Below are 24,501 nucleotides of genomic sequence, written 5' to 3' on the forward strand. Positions count from 1 at the left end.
CTCAGTTTCTCCATTAAAAGATTTTTATTGTACCAATGGTTTGAGACTCTCATAAAGCACTGTATGAGATCTAGTTATTAACCAGGACTTCAATAGTTAGGAACCATCAACAAAAGCGCCCAGACAACAATCTGAGCATAAGCAGACCCATTAAAAAATCTCTTCTGCATGGAGGAAAGAAGTGAAGATGTAAAGAAAGGCTGCTTACAAAAGCTTCTGACAAACAAACAAACAAACAAACAACCCCCCAAAACCACCTAAGCTAGTACTAGGTTTGTCTACAATGTCTTGTAGCTTTCCAAAATGCAGAGTGACATTTAGGTCTCTGGAAAAAACCTCAAGAGAGAAGGTGTTCCTCACCACAACCATTTCTCTTCTGTGAGCAGTGACTCCATGTGCCATTGCACACGCTTACACCCTGCCCTTCCAGGCAGTGCACAGCTCTGGGAATTGCACACATGGCATATGCAGGCCGCCTGCATCCAGGTGAAGCTGTGCTGAACAGAAGCATCCTACATCTATTCCTGATCAGCACTGGAGTCTACTTCTCATGCTCAGGATGCTTCAACACATTTTTCTTTCTGAAGCCCAAAAATATGCTTTTAATGGCTTCCTAAAGGTCCTTTTAAAATTCTACACACAGACTACACTTACTGCTGACAAACTGCATGACCTGAAGAACTTTATGCACAGTACTGCAGATTTACAGTAATTCCACTAAAGCTGGCTATGAAAGCACACTGCATGTGAATTACTAACTGCTCTCTTGAAGTATTCGTGGAGAATTATGGTTTATATTCAGGACTTCATTATTCTAATATGCAGAGTTGAATTTCATTTACTTTAGCACTCTCAAAGACAAACAGGCATAACTGTCCAACAACAAAGTTCAGATAAACACCAAAATCCTGTTTTAGCCATCATGTCTACGATTCAGAACTTAGTTTTGCAAAGAAAAAGTCCTCGGCAAATGCTTCCAAAGGCATGAGCTTCGCATGCGCTCGGCTCCCAAACCAAATAAAGCAGCTTTCGGGCAATGCCTTAGCTCTTTTCCCTGGACACCACGCAAGGCAGAGCTGGGAGCACACCTGCAGGGACTGAATTTCTGATAGCTACAAATCGCCCGCCTGAGCCCACGCCAGCCAGAGCGCCCAGCGATGCCTGCCGGTGCTGGCTTTTCCTCACGGCGGCCCGGGGGAGGTGCCGGAGCCGGCGCTGCTCGGCCTGCGAGCTCCCGCCCTGCTGCGGGGCAGCCCGGGCCTGCTGCAGACGGAGATACGGGCATGGCTGCGAGCCCAAGCCCGACCTTCCACCGCCCCGCCAGCGGGCAGGGCAGGGCAGGGCAGGGCAGGATGGGGAGGCGCATGATGAAACTTCGCAGCGTGTTTCAACAGCGGCTGGCGGCGGGGGCGGAGCCTCCTCCATCCCCCGGCGCGGCGCGGCGTGGACGGCGGGTTTCCGTGCGCCGGCGGCAGCACCGGGTAAGGCTGCGGGGCTGGGGTGGTCCGGGGCCGCGGGGCTGCGCCGGGCAGGGCCGGCCCGAGGGGCTGTCGGCCGGAGGAGCTGCCGCGGTACTCGGCCTCCTGCCGCCGTGCTCGGCCTCCTGCCGCCGGCTGGCGAGGGAGCGGCGGGCCCGGGAGGTGCGGCGGCTGCCGGAGGAAGGGGCGGCCGTGTGGAAGGGCCCGAGAGGAGCGGGTGCGCTCGGAGGGAACCTGCCCCGGCTGCCCGCGGTCGCCCAGGGACCGCGGGTTGCCAGGAGGACGCTCCAGATGGTGGGAAAGCCTAGCTCCCTCCATGTGCTGGGGCTGAGGTCCGCAGCGCCATCGCATGTCCAGATGGGACAGATGTTGGAGGGGGAGCAGTGTTGTTGCGCTGCCGTGCTCCCCTTGGCGCGCCTTTTGCATCGCCAGTGTCCCCGCAGCTGTAGGATTTGTGACTCTTTGAACCTTAACCCTAATGGCCGCGTTGGGCTGTTGGCTCCAGGACATCACTTGGTCTGTGGGTCCCCAGCCTCAGCGCTTCTGCACTGTCAGGGTTAGGGTTCAGGGAGCTGCAAGGCCGCTGTGCATCTCCAGAGACGCCGGGGCTGCGGCGGCGTGCTGGGGGGAGCATGGCACTGCAACAGCATTGCTCCCGCCACACCTTTGCCTCTGGGCCTGCCACGCTGCTGCTGGGGAACTCCAGTCTTATCTATGCGCCTTGGGTTCGAAATAGTTCCCCCTTGTCCTGTCACTACAGATCTTGCTGAAGAGCCTCCCTCTTTGTTACAAACCCCCTTTGAATGTGAAAGCAACAAACTGAAAGGATCTTTAATGTTTCTGCTCAGATGATGTTACTTCAACATATCATACTCTATGACCAGTAATGGTTTGTTCTATTTGTGCTCTATATTAAAAAAAAACAAAACAAAACAACATAGACAGCCTTGCTGTATCTGAAGGTAAAACTTAAACCTAGTTTCTTGCTGGCTAAAATTTGCTTATCATACTTTGAACAAGCCAGGTTTTACTTCATGTTAGTAAGGTCTGCTACTCTTTTTATCAGGTCTCTTGACAGTTAAGTGATTAACAGACTCCATCTCTTATCTATGGGTTTTAGGTGTGTGGTGGGTTGACCTTGGCTGGATGTCAGGTGCTCACCAAGGCACTATCATTCCTCTTCAGCAGGATGGAGTGAGGGGCAAGAAAATATGATGAAAAATAAAAAACCTTATGAGTTGAGATAAAGGCAGTTTACTTTTAAGGAGAAGTGAAGATCATGCACAAGCATAAGAAAAAAACCAAAAATGTTATTCTCTCATTCCCATCAGCAAGCAATGTCCAGCCACTTCCTGAGAAGCAGGGCTCCAGCACACATAGTAGTTGCTCTGCCTTTATCCTCCTCCTTATATTTTTTATCTGGGCAGACATCAGATATGGAATATCCCTTTGGATAGTTTAGGTCAGCTGTCCTGTCTAAGTTGCCTTCTAAGATCTTGCCTGCTCCCAGCCTTCTGGTTAGGAGGAAATGTTGGCTTGCATTGAGGCTGTGTGAGCACTGGTCAGCAGTAGCCAAAACACTGCTGTGATACCAACACGAAACACAGCACTGTGAGGGCTGCTGAGGGGAGAATGAACTCCTTCTCAGCCAGGCCCAGTGCAAAGTGTCAGCTCTTGCTTACAGTGTTCATGTCTCTATTGAACAGGTTCTCCACGTGCAGGCAGAAGAAGAGCCTCACAATGTGTGGTATCTGGGCCCTCTTTGGGAGCGATGAATGCCTTTCTGTGCAATGTCTCAGTGCCATGAAGATAGCACACAGAGGTCCTGATGCATTTCGTTTTGAGAACGTCAATGGTTTCACCAACTGTTGTTTTGGTTTCCACCGCCTGGCAGTTGTTGATCAGTTATATGGTATGCAGCCTATCCGGGTGAAGAAATTCCCATACCTCTGGCTGTGTTACAATGGAGAAATTTACAATTTCAAGCAGGTAAGTGTTGTATACATGATAAGGCAATTTAAGAAATTTTTTTTTTTTTTTTTTAATTTCAAGACTAGTGGATTCAGAACATCTTTAAAATGTGTTGGACTAGAATATCAGAAAAAAAGTGAAAGTTATCAAAGAAGTAGTATTAAAAGGGAAGTAAATCATCTCAATGAGCTGTGAATCTGGTAGCTTATTTAGCAACATACCTAATCTTTAACACTGAAAAATCACATTTAAATTGACAAGAAGGGCAATAAATATTTGCATCTTCAGGTTTGTTCAGTTGAAAGTTAAGACACATACTTCATTCTCTCTTGGGGAGAAGAATTCCAGGCCTCTTTCTTCCCTTCTTCTGTCTTCATAATGCAAATGCTTTTAGACTGTCTTGCTCTTCAATTGTTTTGGGTTGTCATTCTTCCAAGTTGTTGGGTATTACAGTTTTATTACTGCATTTCAATCTAGATGGGATGTGTTACTTAAGTGATAGTGATGCATATTATGTATGCTTACATATTTGTATAAAAGCAAAAAGCCTTAGGGAGATGTTTCCAGTATGCCACAGAAGTCCTTAGGTGTCTGCAGCAGAAGTCAGGGTTTTTGTGGGGTTTTTGAGAGCCACCTTAGTCTCTCAGGCACAATATAAGCAGCAACTCTATTTAGTCCCTCAAGTTTCTAAATGTCCCTGATGGATGTGATGCTGATGCTGAGCACTGTCAGTGTTTCCCAGTCCCTGTGCTAAGATGTCCATGCTGCCTGTTACTGGCAAGATGATTCAGATTGTCCAAATTTGATCTATAAAGCGGCTTAAAATTGTGTCTGATTCTGAATCATGCTGAATGAATGTGTAAAATGTATCACATATTAAGTGTAGTAGCATCAGAAATGTATGAATAGTCTGAGATATTATAGCATTTCCAATGCTAATGTTATAACATTTCTAAGGTCACATTTTTTAAGTCAAGTCAGGCTGCTCTCAGTCACGTCAGTGACATCAGTAACGTCATTGGGAGTTTGACTGAATAGGCAGGAGATTTAATTTTTTTTCCCAGTCTTCAAGTGTCTGGCTGTTTGAAGGGTGAGACTTTGTCCTTCAGTGCATGTGAAATGCACTGTACCAGCAGTCTGTATTACTTGCAGTGTTTTGCACTGTGGTTTTTCTGCTGTTGAAGGCAGTGAGAATTACTCTCAGTCATGCAACACACAATCCTAAGGGGACCTTAACTGTGCAACACTTGCATTGCCATCTGCAGGGATTTTTTTGTTTGTTGTCACTACATTATGTACCCTCTTTCTTTATAATGAGATTTTTCTTTCAAGCTTGTGGCTGAAACCTACCTAAGAAAGGATCATTGATGGAACAGGTGCCTTCCTCAGGTCAATGACTTACTTATTTTAACATTCACTCAATTTGATCTAAGAGTGCCCCATAAGTAACAATTAAAACCAAAGAACTTAAATATCAAAGCATCGGTTTTATGGGGTTTCTTGGCTTGTTAGAGTTTTAGTGAAACCCTCTCTTTCCCCCTGTTTTGTATGTGTTGAAAGGACTTTTACGAGTAGTACCAGAAGAACATGAAAGATATTTGGTCTGACTTAAGTCTGACAGCTCATTTCTTCCTCTTCCATTTTATATGCACAGACAGAGTGAAAAGGCTGGTTTGAGGAATGGAGGAAGATTAGGCAGAAGGAAATTCTCTGCATAGAAAAAACAGAGGAATTGCAGAGACTGCATAAGTAAACCAAAGATTATTTCCAAAGTACTTTGCAGAGATGTTGCACATTGTCTATGTGTTTTGAGTTGTTTGGTGGTTTTGTTTTTAGACAGTGGCTGGATAGTGCTTCCGAAGACCAGGGTCATGGGTTTGCAGTTTGACATCCTCAAATAGAAGTGAATCCCTGAAAACTTGCCTTAATGTGAATTGCTTAAGACTGCATTGTCAGTCTTGTTGTAGATGATCCTGGGTAAAATTTTTGTAATGGGTCCCCCTGCCTGGATGCCAGGTACCCACCAAAGCTTCCCTCCAACAAATGGACAGGAGAGGGAAAATATAGCTGAAGTTTCATGAGCTGAGGTAAGAACTGGGGGAGATCACTCACTAAATACTGTCGTGGGTCAAACAGACTGAACTTGGGGAAATTAAATTGAATTTATTACCAACAAAATCAGAGTGGGGTAATGAGAAGTAAAATAAGCCTTGAAAAAAGAAACCTTCCCTCTATCCCTTCCTCCTTCTTGAGCTCTAATCATCTCCTCCCCAGCAGGGAAACAGGAAATGGAGGTTTTGGTCAGTTCATCACATGATATTCCTGACACTGCTGAGGGAGATTTTTTCCTGTGCTCCAGTGTGGGGTCCCTCCCATGGGAGACAGTGCTCCACAAACTTCTCCAGCATGAGTCTGTCCCACAGCAGCAGTTCTCCACAGACTGTTCCAGTGTGTGTCCCTCTTCCACAGGGTGCTTTCCTTCAGGCACAGTCTGCTCCAGGATGGGTCCCTCACAGGTCACAAGTCCAGCCAGGAGACCTGTTCCAGCATGGGCTCCTCTCTGCACAAGTCTGCAGGTCCCTGCCAGGAGCCTGCTCCAGCATAGGTCTGCCATGGGTTCAGAGCCTCCTTTCAGGCATCCACCTGCTCCAGTGTGAAGCTCCTCCATGGGCTGTGGGTGGATCTCTGCAGCCCTGTGATCCTTCAAGGGCTGTGGGACACAGCTGCTTCATCATGGGCTGCACCATGGAGTGCAGGGAAATCTCAGCTCTGGCACCTGGAGCACCTCCTGGTCCTCCTTCTCCACAGACCTGGGTGTTTTCAGGGCTGTTCCTCTCTGCATAGCTTCACCCCACTCTTCTCTGGCCACAATTACATTTGCACAAAACTTTCGTTTATTCTTAAATATTATCTCAGTCTCGGCCTGTGACAGGTCTGTCCTGGAGCCACCTGGCTTTGGCTCTGCCAGACACGGGGAAATCTTCTGGCAGCCTCTCACAGAAGCCACCCCTGTAGTCCTTCTACTACCAGAGCCTGGCCATGCAAACCCAATAAAACTTTGAACACAAAAGTATAATTTCCTTCTTTGGCAGAAATACTTATATAACTTTTTAACTGTGATTTTTACATACAGGATTATTCTTAAGAAACAATTAATAAGCAGCCAATGTTTGCAAATGCTTATTTACGTTTTTCTTTGTATTTTTTTCTTAGCTGCAGAAGCAGTTTGGATTTGACTTTCAAACATTAGTGGATGGTGAGGTTATCCTTCATCTGTACAACAGAGGAGGAATAGAACAAACAGCATCCATGCTAGATGGTGTATTTGCTTTCATCCTTCTGGACACTGCAAACAGAAAAGTGTTTCTGGCGAGAGATACCTATGGAGTCAGACCACTGTTTAAGGTGCTGACTGATGATGGATTTTTGGGTGTCTGTTCTGAGGCAAAAGGTAAAGCCAGTTGTGTTTAGTGCCTAAATAATCTTAGGTATTTCTGTTGGAGACTAACTTCTTTGTTGGGCTTTCTTCTTAGTGTGAAGAGAAAATAAACTGTAAGTTCAGTAATAAATGAACTATATTTAGTAATATAAGAACTATACATCATTAAAGTAAGAACATCCAAGATATTTTATTGTCCTTAATATCTCTAAAATAGCTTGCTTATGTAACTAGAATTTTTTGTGTGCTGGAGTCATAGCAGTATTGAACTCAAGATGTTTTATGTTAGACCAAAGTTAAATGTAGTCTATTGACTTAGACTAGACTTATGTTACAATAAATTATATTAGACTTTGGTCTTGGTGTTACGTAGCAAACTAGGTAATTATACCACAAGAACTGATAATCTGTAAAAGCCAGGAATTTTGAAACCCTACTGGAATTTACTGCAGCATTGTGTAATTTCCCAGAATCGCATACTTTATTTGATGATGATTTTTTTCCTTTGAGATGACACATAGTGATGTGTCTTTTAAAGTAATTATTTCTACTCTTGGTGTGATCATAAACAAATCCAAACAGTGTCAAAAGAGAGTTTACTGCCTAAAATGCACTTTGGCTAAAATTGACTTATGTGATTGTTTCTCTCCCATTTATTGTATATGTATTTTATTATCAGACTCCAGTGTAGGTTGACTCTTCTAATAGTACTGTGGAGTAATACTAAGAGCTCTGCACCATTTCTGTTGCTTGTGAAAGAAAAAGGGAAGTGAATGTTTTGGCAACTGTGTCCTATAGCAATCACAGTGAATTACTATTCCCTCTGTAACAGCAATTCATTGTCCCTTTTGAGGATCACAACCAGCAGGTGCAAAACATCCTCTTTCTCCATGGGAAATGGAAATGGGGTTTGGCTACAAGTGTTATAGCTAGCGTTCAATAGCAGTGGAGTAGATCAGTCTAGAACCAATGAGTTTTGAAATCACCAAATGTATGTCAATTAAGCAGTCACTACAGTGATGTTATTTTTTTGCAAACCCCTTGTTAGCTTGACTTCATTAATTTTAAACACAAAATTAATTAATAATTGTCAAATTCTCCTAAGCATATTATACTTCGACCTGGCCGTAATGCAGTCAGTTAGAAAAGTGCTCTTCCTAGTGTTCACAGGGATAAATTGCTACTTGCCAATTAGTAAAACTTGCTCGTTTGCTTTCTCTGCTGTCTGCCTCAGATCTATGTGTACATCCTGCCAGAAGCAGAATCATGCTCTGGCCAGGACTGATGGTGACTCAGAAGGATATTTTTTTTAATATCAGATTTAGGATCCAAAGAATATATTTGTATATCGTTTTAGTAGAGAGGTTTTTGAGTGAGGTACAACTTAACCATTTTAAGTCAAAAACTCTGACAATTCTTCTTTTTTCCCATTTTTTGTCTAGGACTTATCAACTTAAAGCATTCAACATCCTTATGTTCTAAAGTGGAGCCATTTCTTCCGGGTCATTATGAAGTTTTGGACTTAAAGCCCTCTGGCAAGGTTGCATCAGTGGAATTAGTAAAATTTCACAGCTGTAAAGATGAACCACTCCATGTTGCATGTGATACAGTGGAAGCTCTGCCTTCAGGTAGTACAGTAAATATTTTGCTACTTATTCTGATTTAAAAGTGAAAAATCATAATCTTTGGATGTAAAATTTGCACTGATTCATTTAAAAAGTACCATTTAAGAAAAAAGAAACCCCAACCTGTAAGAACCTTTAAAATGTTAGGGATTTTAGAATTGTTTTTGTAGGCAGCCTTGTACAAAGATGGACTTGAGTGTCCTTGTTATCAAAGGAGATTCACACAAATATCTTGGTTTCTTAATTAGCATCGTCCAGCAAAGTCTAAGTAACACTTTTTGGACATTTTTTGCCCTTTTTTTTCTGAGCAGGTTTTGACCTTGAAACAGTGAAAAGCAACATCCGTATTCTCTTTGAAAATGCTGTTAGAAAACGTTTGATGGCTCACAGAAGGATTGGTTGTCTTCTGTCAGGTAAGTAGCAAGAACCACAGGGATTCTGTACCTTCTCTCTCTTTTGCCCATCCTCTGCTAGTTAAAGGAAAGTATATTAGCTGTTCTGCTGCAATATACCTGGAGTGATCTGAATCTTCTTATGCTTTTTAGAACAGGCAACAGGGAACTTCTTAGTTTGGAGTAAAGTTTCCCAGTTTACAAGTATCTTAAAAGTCTTATCCTTTTAAAGTTTACTCTTGGCTGGGATCTTGGCTTATTGAGACACTGAGCATTTTTAAATAAGACAAATAAATGGAGTATTCCAATTGAAAATCACTCAATGTATTCTTAAATACATGAGATTTTTGCTTAGGTTGGTCTAAAAAGAGAATGTAATTATTACATTGACTTGGCGCAGATTGAACCTAGAAGAAAGCCTTGGCATGTTTCAGAAGCAGGAGAATTCTTACTTGCCATCTTTGCTTTAGTCTCCATCCTAAACTTCCTTAATTTACCATATTACAGGAGACCATCTGGACCAAAATTATTTGCTACGCTCTTTTGCAGATAAGGTAATAGCTTGTGGTACAGGAAGTTGTTCACTGACTTACCTGATCACTGTTGTGATCTGATGGTTCAGTTTTACAGAGGTAAGGCTCTGTAACCATGGGTTCTGACACCTTATTTCCTGTGTTTGTGTGGCACTTGGTGCTTGTGGTTAGAGTTCTGGAATGCTTTTCATGCATTCACTGAGCAACAGTAATTACACTCATTTGTCATGAACCCTATTAAATGTGCATCTGGATGAGAGGGGACTGACCAGGAGATATTGCTGGACCATTTCTTTACTATGCAATCATAAAAAGTAGGAAGAAGGTAAATTAAACTGAAAGATACACAGAGTTGGAAGATCTCAGTTTTAGTAAAAAAATTCAGTGAAGAAAAAAAACAACCCCAAATTTCAAATATCAAATTAGAAGGCAGTCAGCTGCTCCTCAGATGCACATGCAGGAAGCAGCAAAACTAAGTGCCCATGTGCTGATATAAATAATACCAGAATATCTCAGTGTTTCACAATTTTGAGTATGCTTGGAACATCACAGAGAACTGCTTTTTTTTCTAATCACAGAAGGAATTCTTCAATGTCACAGTTTTTATTTTCCTAATTTACGCATCCTGAGCACTCTGTGCTCTCCTTTTCTCAGAATTTGCATGTAATTTCATCAGGAAATATTTTTTTCTACAAGATAGCATGCCCAGAAAGGGGATCAGGGTGGGAATTGATGCTAATGAAATTAGCTGAAAAAACATATGCAGACTATAGGAAACAAAGAGAAGAGGGTTTTGCCTCAAGCTTGTCAGAACTGCAGGCAGATATGGGCAAACAGGTCTTGTGTTTTGCTAAGTAATTTCTACGAGAGCAGCAAGTAAAACTAGCCAAGGATTAGCAGAACTAGCTCATGATAATAAAGAGGTGGATCCTTGGAGTACATTTAGGCAGCTTGTGCATCTCTTGGTTTTATTTTCTGCTTGTTCTCCAGATTATTCAAATCCTTTCACTCTCCTCTAGAAAGAAGAGAAGGAAAAAAAAAGAATTACTGAAGAAGAGTAGAACCCTTACACTAAGCATTCTGTTCTTTTACTTAAATCTGTTATTTTACTTACAGCAAAAGAAAAAAAAACTATAATCCTGTCAGTTGACTGTCAAATGTGTAGGTAAAAGGAAGATAGGGAGTGATTTTAAAATGGAGAATAAATCCCCAAAGTTGAGAAAGGGCATATTTATTCTCTAGTGGTACAATGTGTTCTGTATACTTTCTGTTTATCTTAAATAAGGAGTTCCACTGATGCTTCTGACACCAAGAGTACTAATAACTATTACTGAAGATGTTCCACTAAAGTTATCTGATTCTTTCATTAAGCAGAAGTAAATGTGCATGTGTATGAGAAGTACCTTGTATTCACACAGCTTAAAAATGAAGCCACTCATAGGATTCCAGTACCTAGATTCCTTGAGGGGGAAGCAAAACATCATTCAAACACCTAATCAGATAATTTGTTTTGTTGGCAGGGGGCTTAGATTCCAGCTTGGTTGCAGCTGTACTTCTGAAACTGATGAAAGAAATCAACATCAATTATCCATTACAAACCTTTGCAATTGGAATGGAAAACAGTCCTGACTTACTTGCTGCCAGAAAGGTATCTTGAGCATTGCTTTGATTTTGTTCTGAGCTACTGAGTGCTAAACAGTGTATATTAATGGTGCTAACTTCATGGTATGGCATTAATAGCAACACTGTAAAGTCATTTGTTGCTATGATGTAAATCAGTTTGCAGTAAATCATTCACTTGCTGCTTAATCTTACAAAAGAGGCAGCTGGAACCTTATCTGTTTTCCATTTGGAAGACTTTCATGACAGAGTCCTCTTGCATTGTTGTCAAAAGGGTAGTACTTTGGACTTGTCTCAGTTCTGCCACTGGGTTTTAGGGTAGGTCTCCACGTTATGGTTCCCACACTAAGGCATTTGTGTATGTGTTAAGTGTTGTAAGTTAATTGTCAGGTTGCCAAATTAACAGTTTTGTACCAACTGGCATCTGGGGTCCTGTGTGCTGCTTTTTCTCTGGAATATTTAGAGCCTCTACAGATTCTGTTAATGTTTTAGGCAAGCAGCTGGATGGTCTGTTGCAATCATGATTGAACACTGTAATTAAGGAGAATGTGTTCTTTCTGGTGAGCATACCACTGCAAGTCAAAGGTCTGCTAAGTAATGTCTTTTCTTGGCCTAATGTCGTAGTATTCATTGTAGTAGAACAGAGCAGGTGCTTTCGCTGAGTGTGTTTGCTTTAAACACAATGTATGTTTATAAAATGTTTTAGTTGAGAAGTGATGTGTTATTTTGACCTTTTGCAAACAGGTGGCAGCACATATAGGAAGTGAACATCACGAAGTAATACTTAATACTGAAGAGGGGATTCAGGCAATAGAGGAGGTTATCTTCTCATTGGAAACCTACGATATAACAACAATAAGAGCTTCTATTGGTAAGATTTTATAATGGCAATCTTTGGTTTATAGCACTCAAATTATATTTTATGCAAACTTACATGGTCATCTACCTTAGTTGTCACAGGATCTGGGGACTGGGACTGGGACTCCAAAGTTCTACTACCCAGACTTACCTGTGATACCATACTGAGGCAAAAGCAGTTATTTACAAGTCCCTGACTGCACAAAGCAACTGTCAAGAACTGTTCTTGAAGCTTTGAGATGAAAAGCTTCAAGAACTGTTCTTGAAGCTTTGAGATGAAAAGCGATAGTTACATGGAGAAGAAATTATAGATCTGCAGGTCTGAGCTTTTGGCTCTAGTAAGTATGATCCTTGGAGGAAGGGGGGAATTCACAGGTTTTGTGAGGTACTGAATATTATGACAGCAAATCACAGTTACCTTTTCCTTGCATAATTTTGATACTAATGGGAAATATTTATTATTGCCCTTAATAACATTGATTTAGTAACACAGGTTCTTATAATGTATGCTTGATTCTGAAAAGTGAAGGGAGTCATCAGCAGCTTCTAACAAAGCACTGCCAGCCTGATAAGAGGGCAAAACCTCTAATCCAATGGGACCTTTTGTGTAATGCAAACTGCTACAGCATTTTACCCACTTAATCTTGTGTTGTTGTAGAAGAGTTATGAAGCCAAAGAGACAACACAGTTTTCGAAACTAAACTCTCTGGCTGGAATTCATGAAATGGGATTTAGCAGTGTGAAATAATGAATGCATTTCTTTAAAAATTGAAGGCATTTTACTAAAACTTCTTGCTGTCATTTTTTCTTTGTGATTTGCTACTTAGTATAATAATAAACTAGATCCTTTTCTTTAGACTTGTAATAATTTTGTTATAAAAACATCCCATTCAGAAAGATGCACTGAGTGAAAAAGTGGAAGGCATAATTCTGTTTTATAAATAATTCTTCGCAAAAAAAAATTGAAAAAACTACTTTATCCAGCTCAACTCAGAGTGGTGGAGAGTTAAACAGCAACTTTGCTTTTCCCCAAGGCTAGGAAGTTTCTTCAGCACTGTGCTGGAATTAATCATGCACTTAATTTCAAATTGATTCAGAACAATTCCTCTCTGTATTCCTATGGGAATCCCCCAGTGTTCCCAGGATCACAAGTAGACATATCTTTCCAATATTTTGAGGGCCAAGTGTAAATACACAGTTTAAATGTAGTTGCAGCACCAACTTAGTGTGGCTGTTGGTGGCTTTGAGTAACAAGATGCTATGGCTTGATATCAGTTTTTTGCTTCAGAAGAGGTAGTGTAGGAGACAAATTTCTAAAAAGCTAAATTTTAAACCACTAGCTGTATATAGCATTATGTATGTAGATGTACTTTAATAACTTAATACTTTTTTTTTTTAAGGTATGTATCTTGTCTCCAAATATATTCGGAAGAAAACAGACAGTGTGGTCATTTTTTCAGGAGAAGGATCAGATGAACTAACACAAGGATATATATACTTCCATAAGGTAAATATATTCACTATACAGAATGCCCTTGTGCTGCTTGTTCTGCCTTCCAACAGAGCATCTCTGATATTTCACGGTGTGATGTTTGAGTTTTCATAACTGTATATTTGTTGAGGTTTTCTTCTGGAGTAGCATAAAATCCAAGGGATTTAATCACCTAAAAAATAGCTTTCTTCATCTTCAGCAGTTCCTGAGACTGTTATTTCTTGTGTGTAGTTTTTGCTGGTTTTGAGATTGCTTGGTGATCACTACAATTCAAATGCAGGGCAGCCAGCAATGGTTCCCTGAGTGCAGCTGTGTTCCACCTCTGTGCTCCATGCTATGTTTGTTTTCAGGCACCATCTCCCGAGGAAGCTGCAGAAGAGAGTGAGAGGCTTCTGAAGGAGCTCTACCTGTTTGATGTACTTCGTGCAGACAGAACCACTGCAGCACACGGGTAAAATGTATTCCCTTGGATGCTGAGCCCTCATAATTTAAAAGCAAGAGAAGATAGGCAGGAAAAGACTGCTGAGGATTTGTGTACCAATATAAAGTTGTTGCCTTAAGGCATTTGAGCAGCAGTAAAGCACAGTGCCAAATTTAATCAGATCTGTGACTATAGGGCCCACTGTATTGCCAACTGAAATATTTCTTTGTCTAGGACTGTACTGGTCTTATCAGAAGCAGTGAATTAAAAATACAAATATTCAGAGTTAAGGAGGGAAGGCAAAGTTGTATTTGACTTTGGGGTCTTTGGAGGTTTAGATAAAGAGAAATCTTGAATCTGATGATAATCGGAACTAAAACAACATACTGAAAAAGAGATATGCATTAGGTAGCTGACTGTAATAAGGAGATATTAGGATACAATCTGTGTAACTGATACCTTAAAGAATCTCAAATTGAGTGCTGTAGAAAATAATATTGTTTTACTAAACAGAAGCATTTTACTGAAAGAAATGCATTAATTAAACTGAGAATAATATTGGAAAGCTGTCTAGAACTAAGAGTAGAGAGGAAAGGATGAAACTACCATTACCAGTTAGGAACAAGAATAACTGTAAGGGGAGGCTTGCAGTGCAGATCTTGTTAGTATATGGAGAAATTGAGCCTCAGTTTCGATTACTGAATACTCAGTATTGGGTTCATTTGGGTTTTTTTTTTTTTTTAAGGTGGGTATAACCTGAAGTAGCTGAAGCTTTTTATCAGAGTAGAAGCTAAAGAGACAGTGAAACTACTAGAATGCAGTATAACGTTTCCTTTCACTTGTGAAGCTGGACAGCATAATGGCTCTTGAGCAGACACACCAAGAGGGGTTCTTTCTGCTGACAATGCAGTTACTGTCATTTTTTTTGTTGCCCTCTGTGTCCTTAGAAGCTGTAGTATACAAAAGCAGGAAGGCTTTGTATGTATATCCAAAGGTACAGGAGAGAACTTGTGTGAATGCTGTAGGGCTCTCTTTTGTTGTCTTGGGAGCACAAACAAATGTGGATTTCAGAAACGACAGCAGAAGTCCTTGCTTGGTTCTGTGATATGTTTACGAATGCTGATGAAAATCCTAGTGAGTGACTTGGTAGTTCTCTGAGAGGAAGAGGATTTTTTAAAGTGTGCTTTTGCACACATGTTGCAATGGTTGTTGCAGATCCTGTAGGACGATAGTCTGTAAATTCAGGGCACTGTAAACTGCCCAGCATTTGGCATTATAAAACATCGTAATCTTTAATCTGTGCAGACTATAAACCTGACTTTACAAATTGGTGAATTAAATTCAGGTAAATGTAAATATGCAAGTGAAATTTCTTTCAAGTAAAAGCAGAAAACTTGGTGTTTATGTGAAAGATAGGGAAGGCTTAGCTGCTGTGGAATTTTTAAGTAGATGACTTGTTGGATTAATTCAGTGTCTTTTCTATTTATTCCCCCTGCTTAGCCTTGAACTGAGAGTCCCATTTTTGGATCATCGGTTTACTTCTTATTATTTATCTCTGCCAGCAGAACTGCGAATCCCAAAGGTACATAAAACTAGGGCTGGATCCAAACGTAAGTTTACAAATTCAGTGATACATGTTCTAAGCATGACGAGATTGCTGAATTTGATGGCTAAGTTCTCCACCCAAAGTCAAGCACGCTCTTAAATATATATACTGAATTGTTGGGCTACTGGGAACCCTTTTCTGACCAAAACGTCTGGAAGGAAACCATTTCATAAGTGTTTAAATCCAGATCTTTGCACTGTAGTTCCTGAGACTCATGGCACTGTTTTTTGTTCTGCAAACAGAATGGAGTTGAAAAATACCTTTTAAGATTGTCCTTTGAAGATTCCAATTTACTTCCCAAAGAAATTCTATGGAGACCCAAAGAAGCTTTCAGTGATGGTATAGCATCAGTAAAGAAATCCTGGTTTTCCATTCTTCAGGACTATATTGATCAACAGGTAAAATACCACTTTTTCCTTTCTCACTTAGGTGTATTAGATATGGTTGCCAGTGAGAGGTAGCTCACATGCTTAGTTGAGAGAATAAGTCTGGATATAACAGTTAACTTGAGCTTCCCTGTGGAGGCGTAAGATAAACCTTAATCAACATTCTTCTAGATATCTGAGTTGGTTAAAGGCATTTGTGATCCTAGTTACAAAGAAATTCTAGACTCTGCCAGAAATTACTGTATAAGGAAATGAACATCATTTAAGTGTCTGGATTGCAAATTAGATTGTGTATCAACAAACACAATTTCTGGATTACAGGCAAAGCTGCTGCTTCAGCTGAAGGCACTTGCATGAACTTATTCTGCAGCTGAGTAACAACATAATGACTTTATAATGTACTTTCTTGTTTGCGTCATTCATTTTTCAAAGCCATCCCTAGCTAAGCCTTTTTGCTTTTTAAAGCATCTGCTTGCATTGTTAACCAGTGAAGACTTACTGGTTTTGACTCTATACAAAGGATAATCCTCTCTGGAGTGCAGAGGTAGTTTAATCATGGAGAGGAAGGAATAACACCCTATTTACACCAGAACTCTCTTACATGGAAATACATGTAGTCAAGCCTCTGGATGGGAGCCTCTCTGTCTTACCACCAACTCTTTCTTCCCCATTTTCTTTCTCTGTTTCCTCAGGCAGGAAAGTAGTCGGGTCAGGCAGCAGTGTTCTGCTGCCTGTTCTGAGCCTGTGCTGCTGTAGGAGCAGAAAATCTATTTCACAGACATGAAAAGTTCAACAGCATGATAGCAGCAGAAACTGCTCATTGAAATTGCCTCAAGTGGTGCAACTATTTATCCTTCCTTTCTCAGCCAACTTAGCAACTGCAGGTGTCTTTGCCTCTGCATCCCGGGTCTTCTGTTGCTAAGAGCATGGTTATTGGTGTTGATTATAACAGCCAGCTCTTCCCCAAGCTACAAAAACAACCTAGGAAGCCACTTACATGGCAAAATGACTACTTTAAGCTTTTGCACTTGTTTCACAGCAAAGGAGGGGTAGGAAAAAAGTGTCTGTGACCTTGCTAACAAAGGTGTTTGGGACCCAGAGAAATGGGCTTCACATGTCATGTAGAGAAATACCAACAATACTGGAAATACATTTACATATTCATAAAGATCAAATGAGCCTGTGACAAAGGTCTAACCTGTCAAACCTGTGCCTCTAGAATAGACCTTTTTTTTTTTTTTCCAAAACTGTGGACTTTTAGTGGTTGGTGAATCCTTGTGTGTCTTAGACAGTTGAAGGTATTTTCAACTTAACTTGAGTTTTGCTGATGTCTGTAGGTTGATGACCTTCTACTGGAGAAAGCAGCAGAGAAATATCCTTTCAATCCTCCTAAAACAAAAGAAAGTTATTACTACCGCCAGATCTTTGAAAAGCACTACTCAGGGCGGAGCAGCTGGCTGCCCCACTACTGGATGCCAAGATGGGTTAAAGCTACTGATCCTTCTGCACGCACACTGAAACATTACAAGTCGGCTGCCCAAGAATAGACTGTTCAAGTAATCCCCAAATAAAAGTGCTGCAAGCGTTTTGTGTGCACTCTGCTTTAAGAAAACCAAACAAATTATGCACACCTAAAGCTTAAATTGTCTTTAAGATGTACTTTGACAATGCTATTGGAAATGAAAGCTTTCTGTTGTTAGTGTACTATTAAAAATCCATGCTGCTGTACCAAAACTTTGTAATTCATGGGAAAATACTTTCTGGACAGGGGACTACTTTATTTGACTACTTTATTCTATTCCTTATGTAACCTTGATTGTATTAATTTTCCTTGAAATCATTTAATATATTTTAATGTGTGCTCTGTTTTGAGGACTTGAATCAGACTGAAGGATGCCAACTGCTTCTGACCCTCTGAGCAAAGGGGAATGGGACTCTAGCTATCGAGTGATTTGTGTTCCTGGCTGAGGGACTTGGATAGTATCTATATTCTCTTTTGAATGTCCTTCTGCACACACCTGAAAACTTTGGTGTAGGTTTCAAAAAGTATTTAGATATTCGCAGCTATGCAGAGATGCTTTCTAGAGTTTTATTGAGATGGGTTTTAATTAAATGAACGGCAATCTTATTTGTTACTGTGAAGCCACCAGTTGGCTGTTCTGTAAATATACCATCAGTCAAAAGATGTGACTGTTATCAAAGAGCAGAATGGATAGGAGAAGCCAAGTTATGTCCTTGTTTCTAACTCAAGGACTTCAGTTTTTATAAAAGTATTTATTATTCTTGAAAAAATTGAGTGTTAACTGGGTGATGTGTATCAGTCTGATGGAAATTGCATGAGGAAGTATTTTAAGAAATTTTTCATTGTGAGAATTTTATTTCTCACCTGTATGATGAAAAGGTCATCTGTGTTGCTGCTGAACTGCATGTGGCCAACTGTGTGGGTGAACCAAATCTGTTAACCATAGGTTGTAGCTGGAGAAAGCATCACTGACAACAATGCGATCAGATGCCTTGCTTGGAAAAAATTGGGGAAAAAACTGCTTCAGAAATCACAAGAACTTCTAATACTCTACTGAAAAAACACCTGAATTTTTACCCATGACAACTTTTTATTAACTATTTAGTCACGGGGGTTACTTTTGTGAAGGTAACTTAAGTATCAGGGTGGTCAAGAAATACGTATGTGTGCTGCAGATTGACTTGATTAGCATCATGCTCTTCATGAAAACAAGTCTTCTTTATTGTCCCTCTTGACTAGGAAACCAAAGCCATTTTTATTTAAAAGATAAAATATAAGCTGTTCTGATTTAAAACCTTTACAAAATGAGTGGTTGTCTGTTTGTTGCTCCACCCTCATCCTGCATTTGAATCTGTATCCCAGAAACTTTTGGTGGCACCACAGCACCAAGCTGTCTGTAATATGTTCCTGTAGCCTTCCTTACTTAAGGGCCATATGCTTGTCTTCTTGGATTTCTTTGAAACAGTTAAGAATATTTGGAGTTGAGAGAGGAGTGTAGAATACGTGGTTAGGTACTGATGTGTACAGGTAAGATTTACTACTCACTGTAAACTTCCAAGTCTGTGATAAGAAAACAGTATTTGCCTAAAGTGAAAATAGGCTAAACATATTTTGGGACCACTGCTCAAATGCACTTTCAGCTGCAACATTGCAGCATTCAAGGAAATTCAGGTAATTTTTTAATAATTCCTAGTGCAATGGAGACTTATGTATCAGGGCAATATTCTAGACTGATGATTTAGTTATTTTAGCTTTTTACTAATGTGCACAGGAAGAACACAGTGCTTGCTGCCTTGTCAAAGGTCTTGTTGAGTATAAAACCTGTTTATTCCTTCTCCATGTATGGAATTCTACAGCCTTTTTTGTTTCTGTGATGGATTATTTCTATTTTCTCATTATTTTTTTTTCTTTAAAATAAAAATTGAGGCAAAAAAAAGACAAAAAAGAAAATTTAAGAAAAAAACACCCAGCTACTCTGGATCATTTGCTAGCTGCAGCCATGTTCGTAGTTTGTCACAAGAGGGAACAGGATGCAGATCCAGGGTGCAATACTGTCTTGTCTAGTTTTAATCTAGCTTTCTTCCTGCTGTGGTGGCCTCTTTTTCTTACTCTGTTTCTTTTCTGGACAGTTCCGATAGCTTGAGTATATTTTTTTAGTATTGTGTCAGGTGGGGATGGGGAATTGAAGTTGGCGGTCCACATGGGGAAGGCAGAGATGAGTATTTGCTTGGCTTGCAGGACTGATGAGGGCTGAGGGAGAACCTATAGGGTTCTTTCAAAGTGGCTAAAAGAATGTAGGGTTCTTTAAATTGATTTGTGGTGGGTTTGTTTGGTTTTGTTTAAATTTGAATTGATTAAGTTAATAAATTTTGTTTTCACAGCAATCTTTCGTCCTTTTGAGGAATGAGAAATTACCAGTTCCAAAGAGAGCACTGCAGGGTATGAGACCCACCAGGTGCTTAGGCTTGCTCAGTGCCACCCATGCCCTTCATATTTTTAATAAAGCCTACATGCTGTTTTAGCCTCCTGTTGTTGCTTGTGTGGAGCCTCTCTAAATCTGCCACATCCCAATGTCCCTGACAGTGGCTCTCTAGAGAAGGTTCCCAGTACAAACCGGCATGTAAGATCCAGAGAGCACTTGGCACTTTACAAACCCTTAGTCCATTGGTCAGAGTCTTTTAATTTGGGATGGTTTGAAATAATACAACATTTTTGAATCTATGTTCAAAATCACAGTAACGTGTAAAAGCAGCCTATTTTAGAGTCTTTGGAGGTGTGGACTTATTTTTTTCTGATAGAGACCTAATTTTTGGTTCCCATTAACAGAAGTTGTGGAAGGAGGATTTGGTACAAGGTAAGCCTGTGTTTGAGCTGGCTACTAAACAGTGTCTCCAAAGGAAGCAGGCAGCTTATTTCTGTAACAAGTTCCACTGTGTGTTCCTCAGTGCCTTTTTATGGGATCGCCAAAGTACACGCATCACCTGTACCATGCCTGTCACAGTTCCTCATTTTGGAACTTCAGGGCCTATTGCTTTTTATTGATGTATTTACATAGACATTGTGGTTGACAGAAAGGCTGCAGTTAGGAAAGTCTTAGTTTCGTGTAAACCTGTCTCTGGATACAGGTAATGCACAGAATTGTAATTGTATTTTTATTTTAATTTAATAATTTCAATTTATTTTAATTTAAAACAGTAATTTAAATTTTTTATTTACAAAGCTTGTTCCCAGAAAGGGGACAAAGAAGAATGACATAGAGAGGTGGTCTTTGCTGCTGTGCTTCTTTGCAAGTTGGTAGGGGTGGTAGCTAGTGGAGCTGGTACATTAACAGCTTCTTTCTAAGACCTGTTTGTGGTATTTCACCCACACCTCTCTAGTGCCACTTTCCATCTTTTTGTTGCCTGGAAACTCTTTCAACAAGAGAAAACTAGCTGGGCAACCATTTTTTTCCAGCACTATGCGCAGTTTTGGATCTTTCAATCATCCTATGAGCTACAACAGAAGATGTTGACTACCCTGGAGACCACCCGACTTTGTGTTTCTCCCGTGCAAGCGAATCGGAGCTGATTCCGCCCCTTGTTCTGTGTCCCGGGAAGCCAACGGGCAGCCACGTTTCCCCCAGCATGACACAAAGAGTCTGTCAAAATTTGAATTCGAATGGGGAAGTTGCTTCTGGGATGATTTCATTTTTAAAAAAAATTTCTTTTTCTAGCCGGCAGATGGCAGCCGCTAGTTAGCACGTCCGTGCAAATGAGCTCCTCATCCCTGGGGAAGATGCTCTCCATCCTGCTCTCTTTCTGCTTTTAATATCTTCCTTCACAAACGATTGTCACTGGAAATTGTGCGTGAGCCTCGTGGAATTTAATAAGTACTTGATTAGAATAAGGATAAAACCAAGCATAAAATAAAATGCTTTCAAATTGATCCTGCTCAAAAGATGCTGTGCAGAGCTTCTCGTGCTGGTGCTGCAGGTAAAGCGGCAGCTAAGGGTTGAATTTTATTAGTACTGAAGGCATTCAATATTCAATTTAGAAGTAATTCAAAACTAGTAATATTTTAAAATCAGTAACGTGAGTTAGAATAGCTATAAAATGTTCTAGGGAAGATGGAAGACAATACCACCCCAGGGAATGAGCAGCGTTAATTTTACCTCTGAAGTTTTTGGGGTTTTTCATTTTTCTATTTTGCGTCATGATTAATATAGGGATCACAGGATTTCAGATAGTCAGATTTCAGAAGGATTAGTAGGATTTCGGAAGAGAACATTAAGATAGAATCATAGAAAAAAATGGGGTTGAAGGGACCTTAGAGATCATCTAGGTCCAACCTCCCTGCTATTGGCAGGGACACCTTTCAGTAGACCAGACTGCTCAAAGTCCCATCCAACCTGGCCTTGAACACTTGCAGGGATGGGACATCCACACAACTTCTCTGGACAACCTGTTCCAGTGTCTCACCACCGTCACAGTAAAGAATTTTTTCCTTATATCTTATCTAAATCCATTGTCTTTCAGTTTAAAGCCATTCCCCTTGTTCTGTCACTAAATATCCTTGCAAAACATCCCTCTCCAGCTCTCTTGTAGGCTTCCTTTGGAGGTACAAGAGCTGTACGCTCTTCTCTTTTCCAGGTTGAACAGCCCTAATGCTGTCTGTGCTCACGGAGAGGTACTCCCACCCTCTGATCATCTTCATGGCATCCTCTGGACTTGCTCCAACTGCTCCATGTCCTTTCTGTGCTGAGGGCCCCAGAGCTGGATGCAGCAGTCCAGGTGGGGTTTTGCCAGAGTGGAGTAGAGTGGCAGAATCCCCTCCATCGGTCTGCTGGCCACACCTTTTTTGGTGCAGCCCAGGCAACCATCAACTTTCTGGGCTCTGAACACACACTACCAGCTCATGCTTGTCCACCAGCACCCCAAGTCCTTCCCCTCGGGGCTACTCTCAATCTATCCTCCACCCAGCCTCTATTTATGCTTGGATTGCTCTGACCCAGGTGTGAGCCTTGCCCTTGGCCTAGCTGAACTTGATAAACCCACCTCCCAAGGCTGCTAGGAAGTTTTACAAGTGCACATCAGACAGGCTTAGGTGTTATCTCAAAAGTATTTTAAAAATACAAATGCATTGTGCACACCTGAGCATCTAGACTAGAGCCCTGTCAGGAAAAAACATCCCCCGTGACCATTGGTGGTGTAATGGCAATGTGGAAACAGACACAACCTTTTGTCTGCTCCAGACGTACTGTGAAAGAGGGCTTCTGCTTTTTTTTTTTTTCTTTTTTTTCTCTCTCTTTTTTTTTTTTTTTTTTTTTTTTTTTTTTTTTTTTTTTTGTGGTACAGGGTGCTTATTTGATGAATTTTCATAAAGGAGTAATAGATAGAGTAATTGGGTCCAAAACAGTTCTTTTGAAAATTATAGTGCTGGGTACTTAAAATTGTTTGAACTGACCTCAATTCCTAAACTATAGTCATCTTGCAGAGGCCAAGAGGAGAGTCAGATTACTCTGATTGCAGAAGCTGCCTCCATTTTTGCTACTATCAAGGATAGGAGTAATTGTCTATATTAATAAGCTGTATTACTTAGCATCTCTCACCACTGCTCTTGAAGACTGCCTTTAACACCTGGGGCAAAATGTATATTAATACAAATTACTTTTGATTAAAACCATTATTATTTTAGCACAAAAAGGAAGGGGGTGGTAGAAAGGAACATTCTCTTTTTAAATATTTAAATACTCATTATACCAAAGTGATACAAATTACTGGCTGACTGACAACTTGCTAATAATAGCTTAAAAATGCAAATAGAGCTATTATCCCAATTGACACTAATTGGAACTCCTTCGGCAGCCTGGGAGGGCAGGACAGGAAGGTTTGATTGTTTCCTCGAGCTGGAATTGGGCTGGTAAGGAAGTGAGGGGAAGATGTGCTGTGGATAAACAGGTTTCCATCTGCAGACATCAGAATTCATTATGCTGTATTTCAAGAAGTGAAGGTGCTGCTCTGAAATGCTGTCTTGTGCCTATGCACGATTTTGGTGAGGTTTGCGGTGCACTGGGTGGGTCTCACTCACACCCACACAGTGCAGGCTTTACCTGGGCTGAGTAAGCACTGTGGGAATCCAAGCTGTACATGTTGAAGTCTCCCAAAACAGTTGTGATGTCTTCTGGTATTGTGAAAATTCACTGTTTTAAAATTCACAGGATTATAATTTTTTTAAAATGCAGTCTTAGAATAACTACACTGTATGTATCTATTCCTTCACTCATTATTGTGTGTCTTCTCCAAGCAAGGTTTGCCTCTGGAGCATTTTGCTTGAATTTTAATGCTTTGGTACACAGAAACACAATGTGACTATTGTTGTCTGAGTGTTATAACAGTGAAAATGAAATCATTTCTATGTGCCAAAATTGAATATCTGTGGTTAAAAATGTTCTGTTACTCAGCTAGATCTTTTCAATGCTAACTAGTTCATGAAAATAAAATGTTGAAGGTGTTTTAATATGTATTGGTACTGAGGCACTCCAGCTCTGACTGAGAATATAAGACAAGAATTTATGCAGCTCTTTACCTACTTCACACAGTTCCACTCTCTCTTGCCTTCAGGTGGTGTCTCCATTGTTACATTTGCTTGATTTGGTGATCTTAAGGGTCTTTTTCAACCTAAATTCTTCTGTGATATGTTGGTGCAGGTGTATCCTGTAAGTCTTTGACAGCTATGCTGCTGAAATAAAAATGTAGGAAATGGTTCAGATAGGAAAAAAACAGAAAAGGCACTCCACCCTCCCCCCCCCCCCAACTATTTTCTTAGCATTTAACATTATTCTTTTTAATTTGTGAAGTTTCTTTGCACTTAGGTAGCACATTGCAGAAGTGGCTGGGTAGGTCCATGGTGTGCATTGCATTTCTAGCTCAGCCACTGTGGTTACTTCTGGCCATCTCACCTTGCTGGGTTTCCTCCCTTCAGGCTTCTGGGAGAGTGTGAAGCACCGTGACAGATGAAGTGTTTTGTTGTCTAACAGTCTGTTCACATTTCATTTCTTCCATATGCAGTAACATTGTTTAATTTGGACATGGAAAACAAGAGGTGATGTTTTCTGCACATTCTGTATATCTCTCTTTAAAACGGAGTTTCTGAGCTGGTTTATTCTGATAGAAATCAGAT

At 40.6% G+C, this 24,501-nt stretch overlaps 1 protein-coding gene across 1 annotated transcript; it reads left to right on the top strand.

Annotated features, from left to right (window-relative positions):
* The first annotated feature begins 1,412 nt into the window (after positions 1–1,412).
* Positions 1,413–17,685, top strand: ASNS (asparagine synthetase (glutamine-hydrolyzing)). The gene is made up of 12 exons (XM_066197021.1): positions 1,413–1,481; positions 3,185–3,467; positions 6,663–6,900; positions 8,331–8,516; positions 8,825–8,926; positions 10,959–11,086; positions 11,803–11,929; positions 13,317–13,423; positions 13,759–13,859; positions 15,330–15,411; positions 15,678–15,833; positions 17,159–17,685. The coding sequence occupies exons 2-12, from the start codon at positions 3,219–3,221 to the stop codon at positions 17,366–17,368; spliced, it is 1,686 nt and encodes a 561-aa protein (XP_066053118.1). The 5' UTR covers positions 1,413–1,481; positions 3,185–3,218; the 3' UTR covers positions 17,369–17,685.
* Positions 17,686–24,501: the final 6,816 nt, after the last annotated feature.

This window comes from Chamaea fasciata, unplaced genomic scaffold (genome assembly GCF_029207755.1).
Source record: "Chamaea fasciata isolate MVZ Bird 193981 ecotype frontalis unplaced genomic scaffold, bChaFas1.0.hap1 SCAF_1, whole genome shotgun sequence".
NCBI lineage: Eukaryota > Metazoa > Chordata > Aves > Passeriformes > Sylviidae > Chamaea > Chamaea fasciata.

Coding starts and splice junctions, on each gene's coding strand:
- ASNS (XM_066197021.1), top strand. CDS start 3,219: ATGTGTGGTATCTGGGCCCTCTTTGGGAGCGATGAATGCCTTTCTGTG. Junction 3,468..6,662: donor AAATTTACAATTTCAAGCAG/GTAAGTGTTGTA, acceptor TTTTTTTCTTAG/CTGCAGAAGCAGTTTGGATT. Junction 8,517..8,824: donor AGTGGAAGCTCTGCCTTCAG/GTAGTACAGTAA, acceptor TTTTCTGAGCAG/GTTTTGACCTTGAAACAGTG.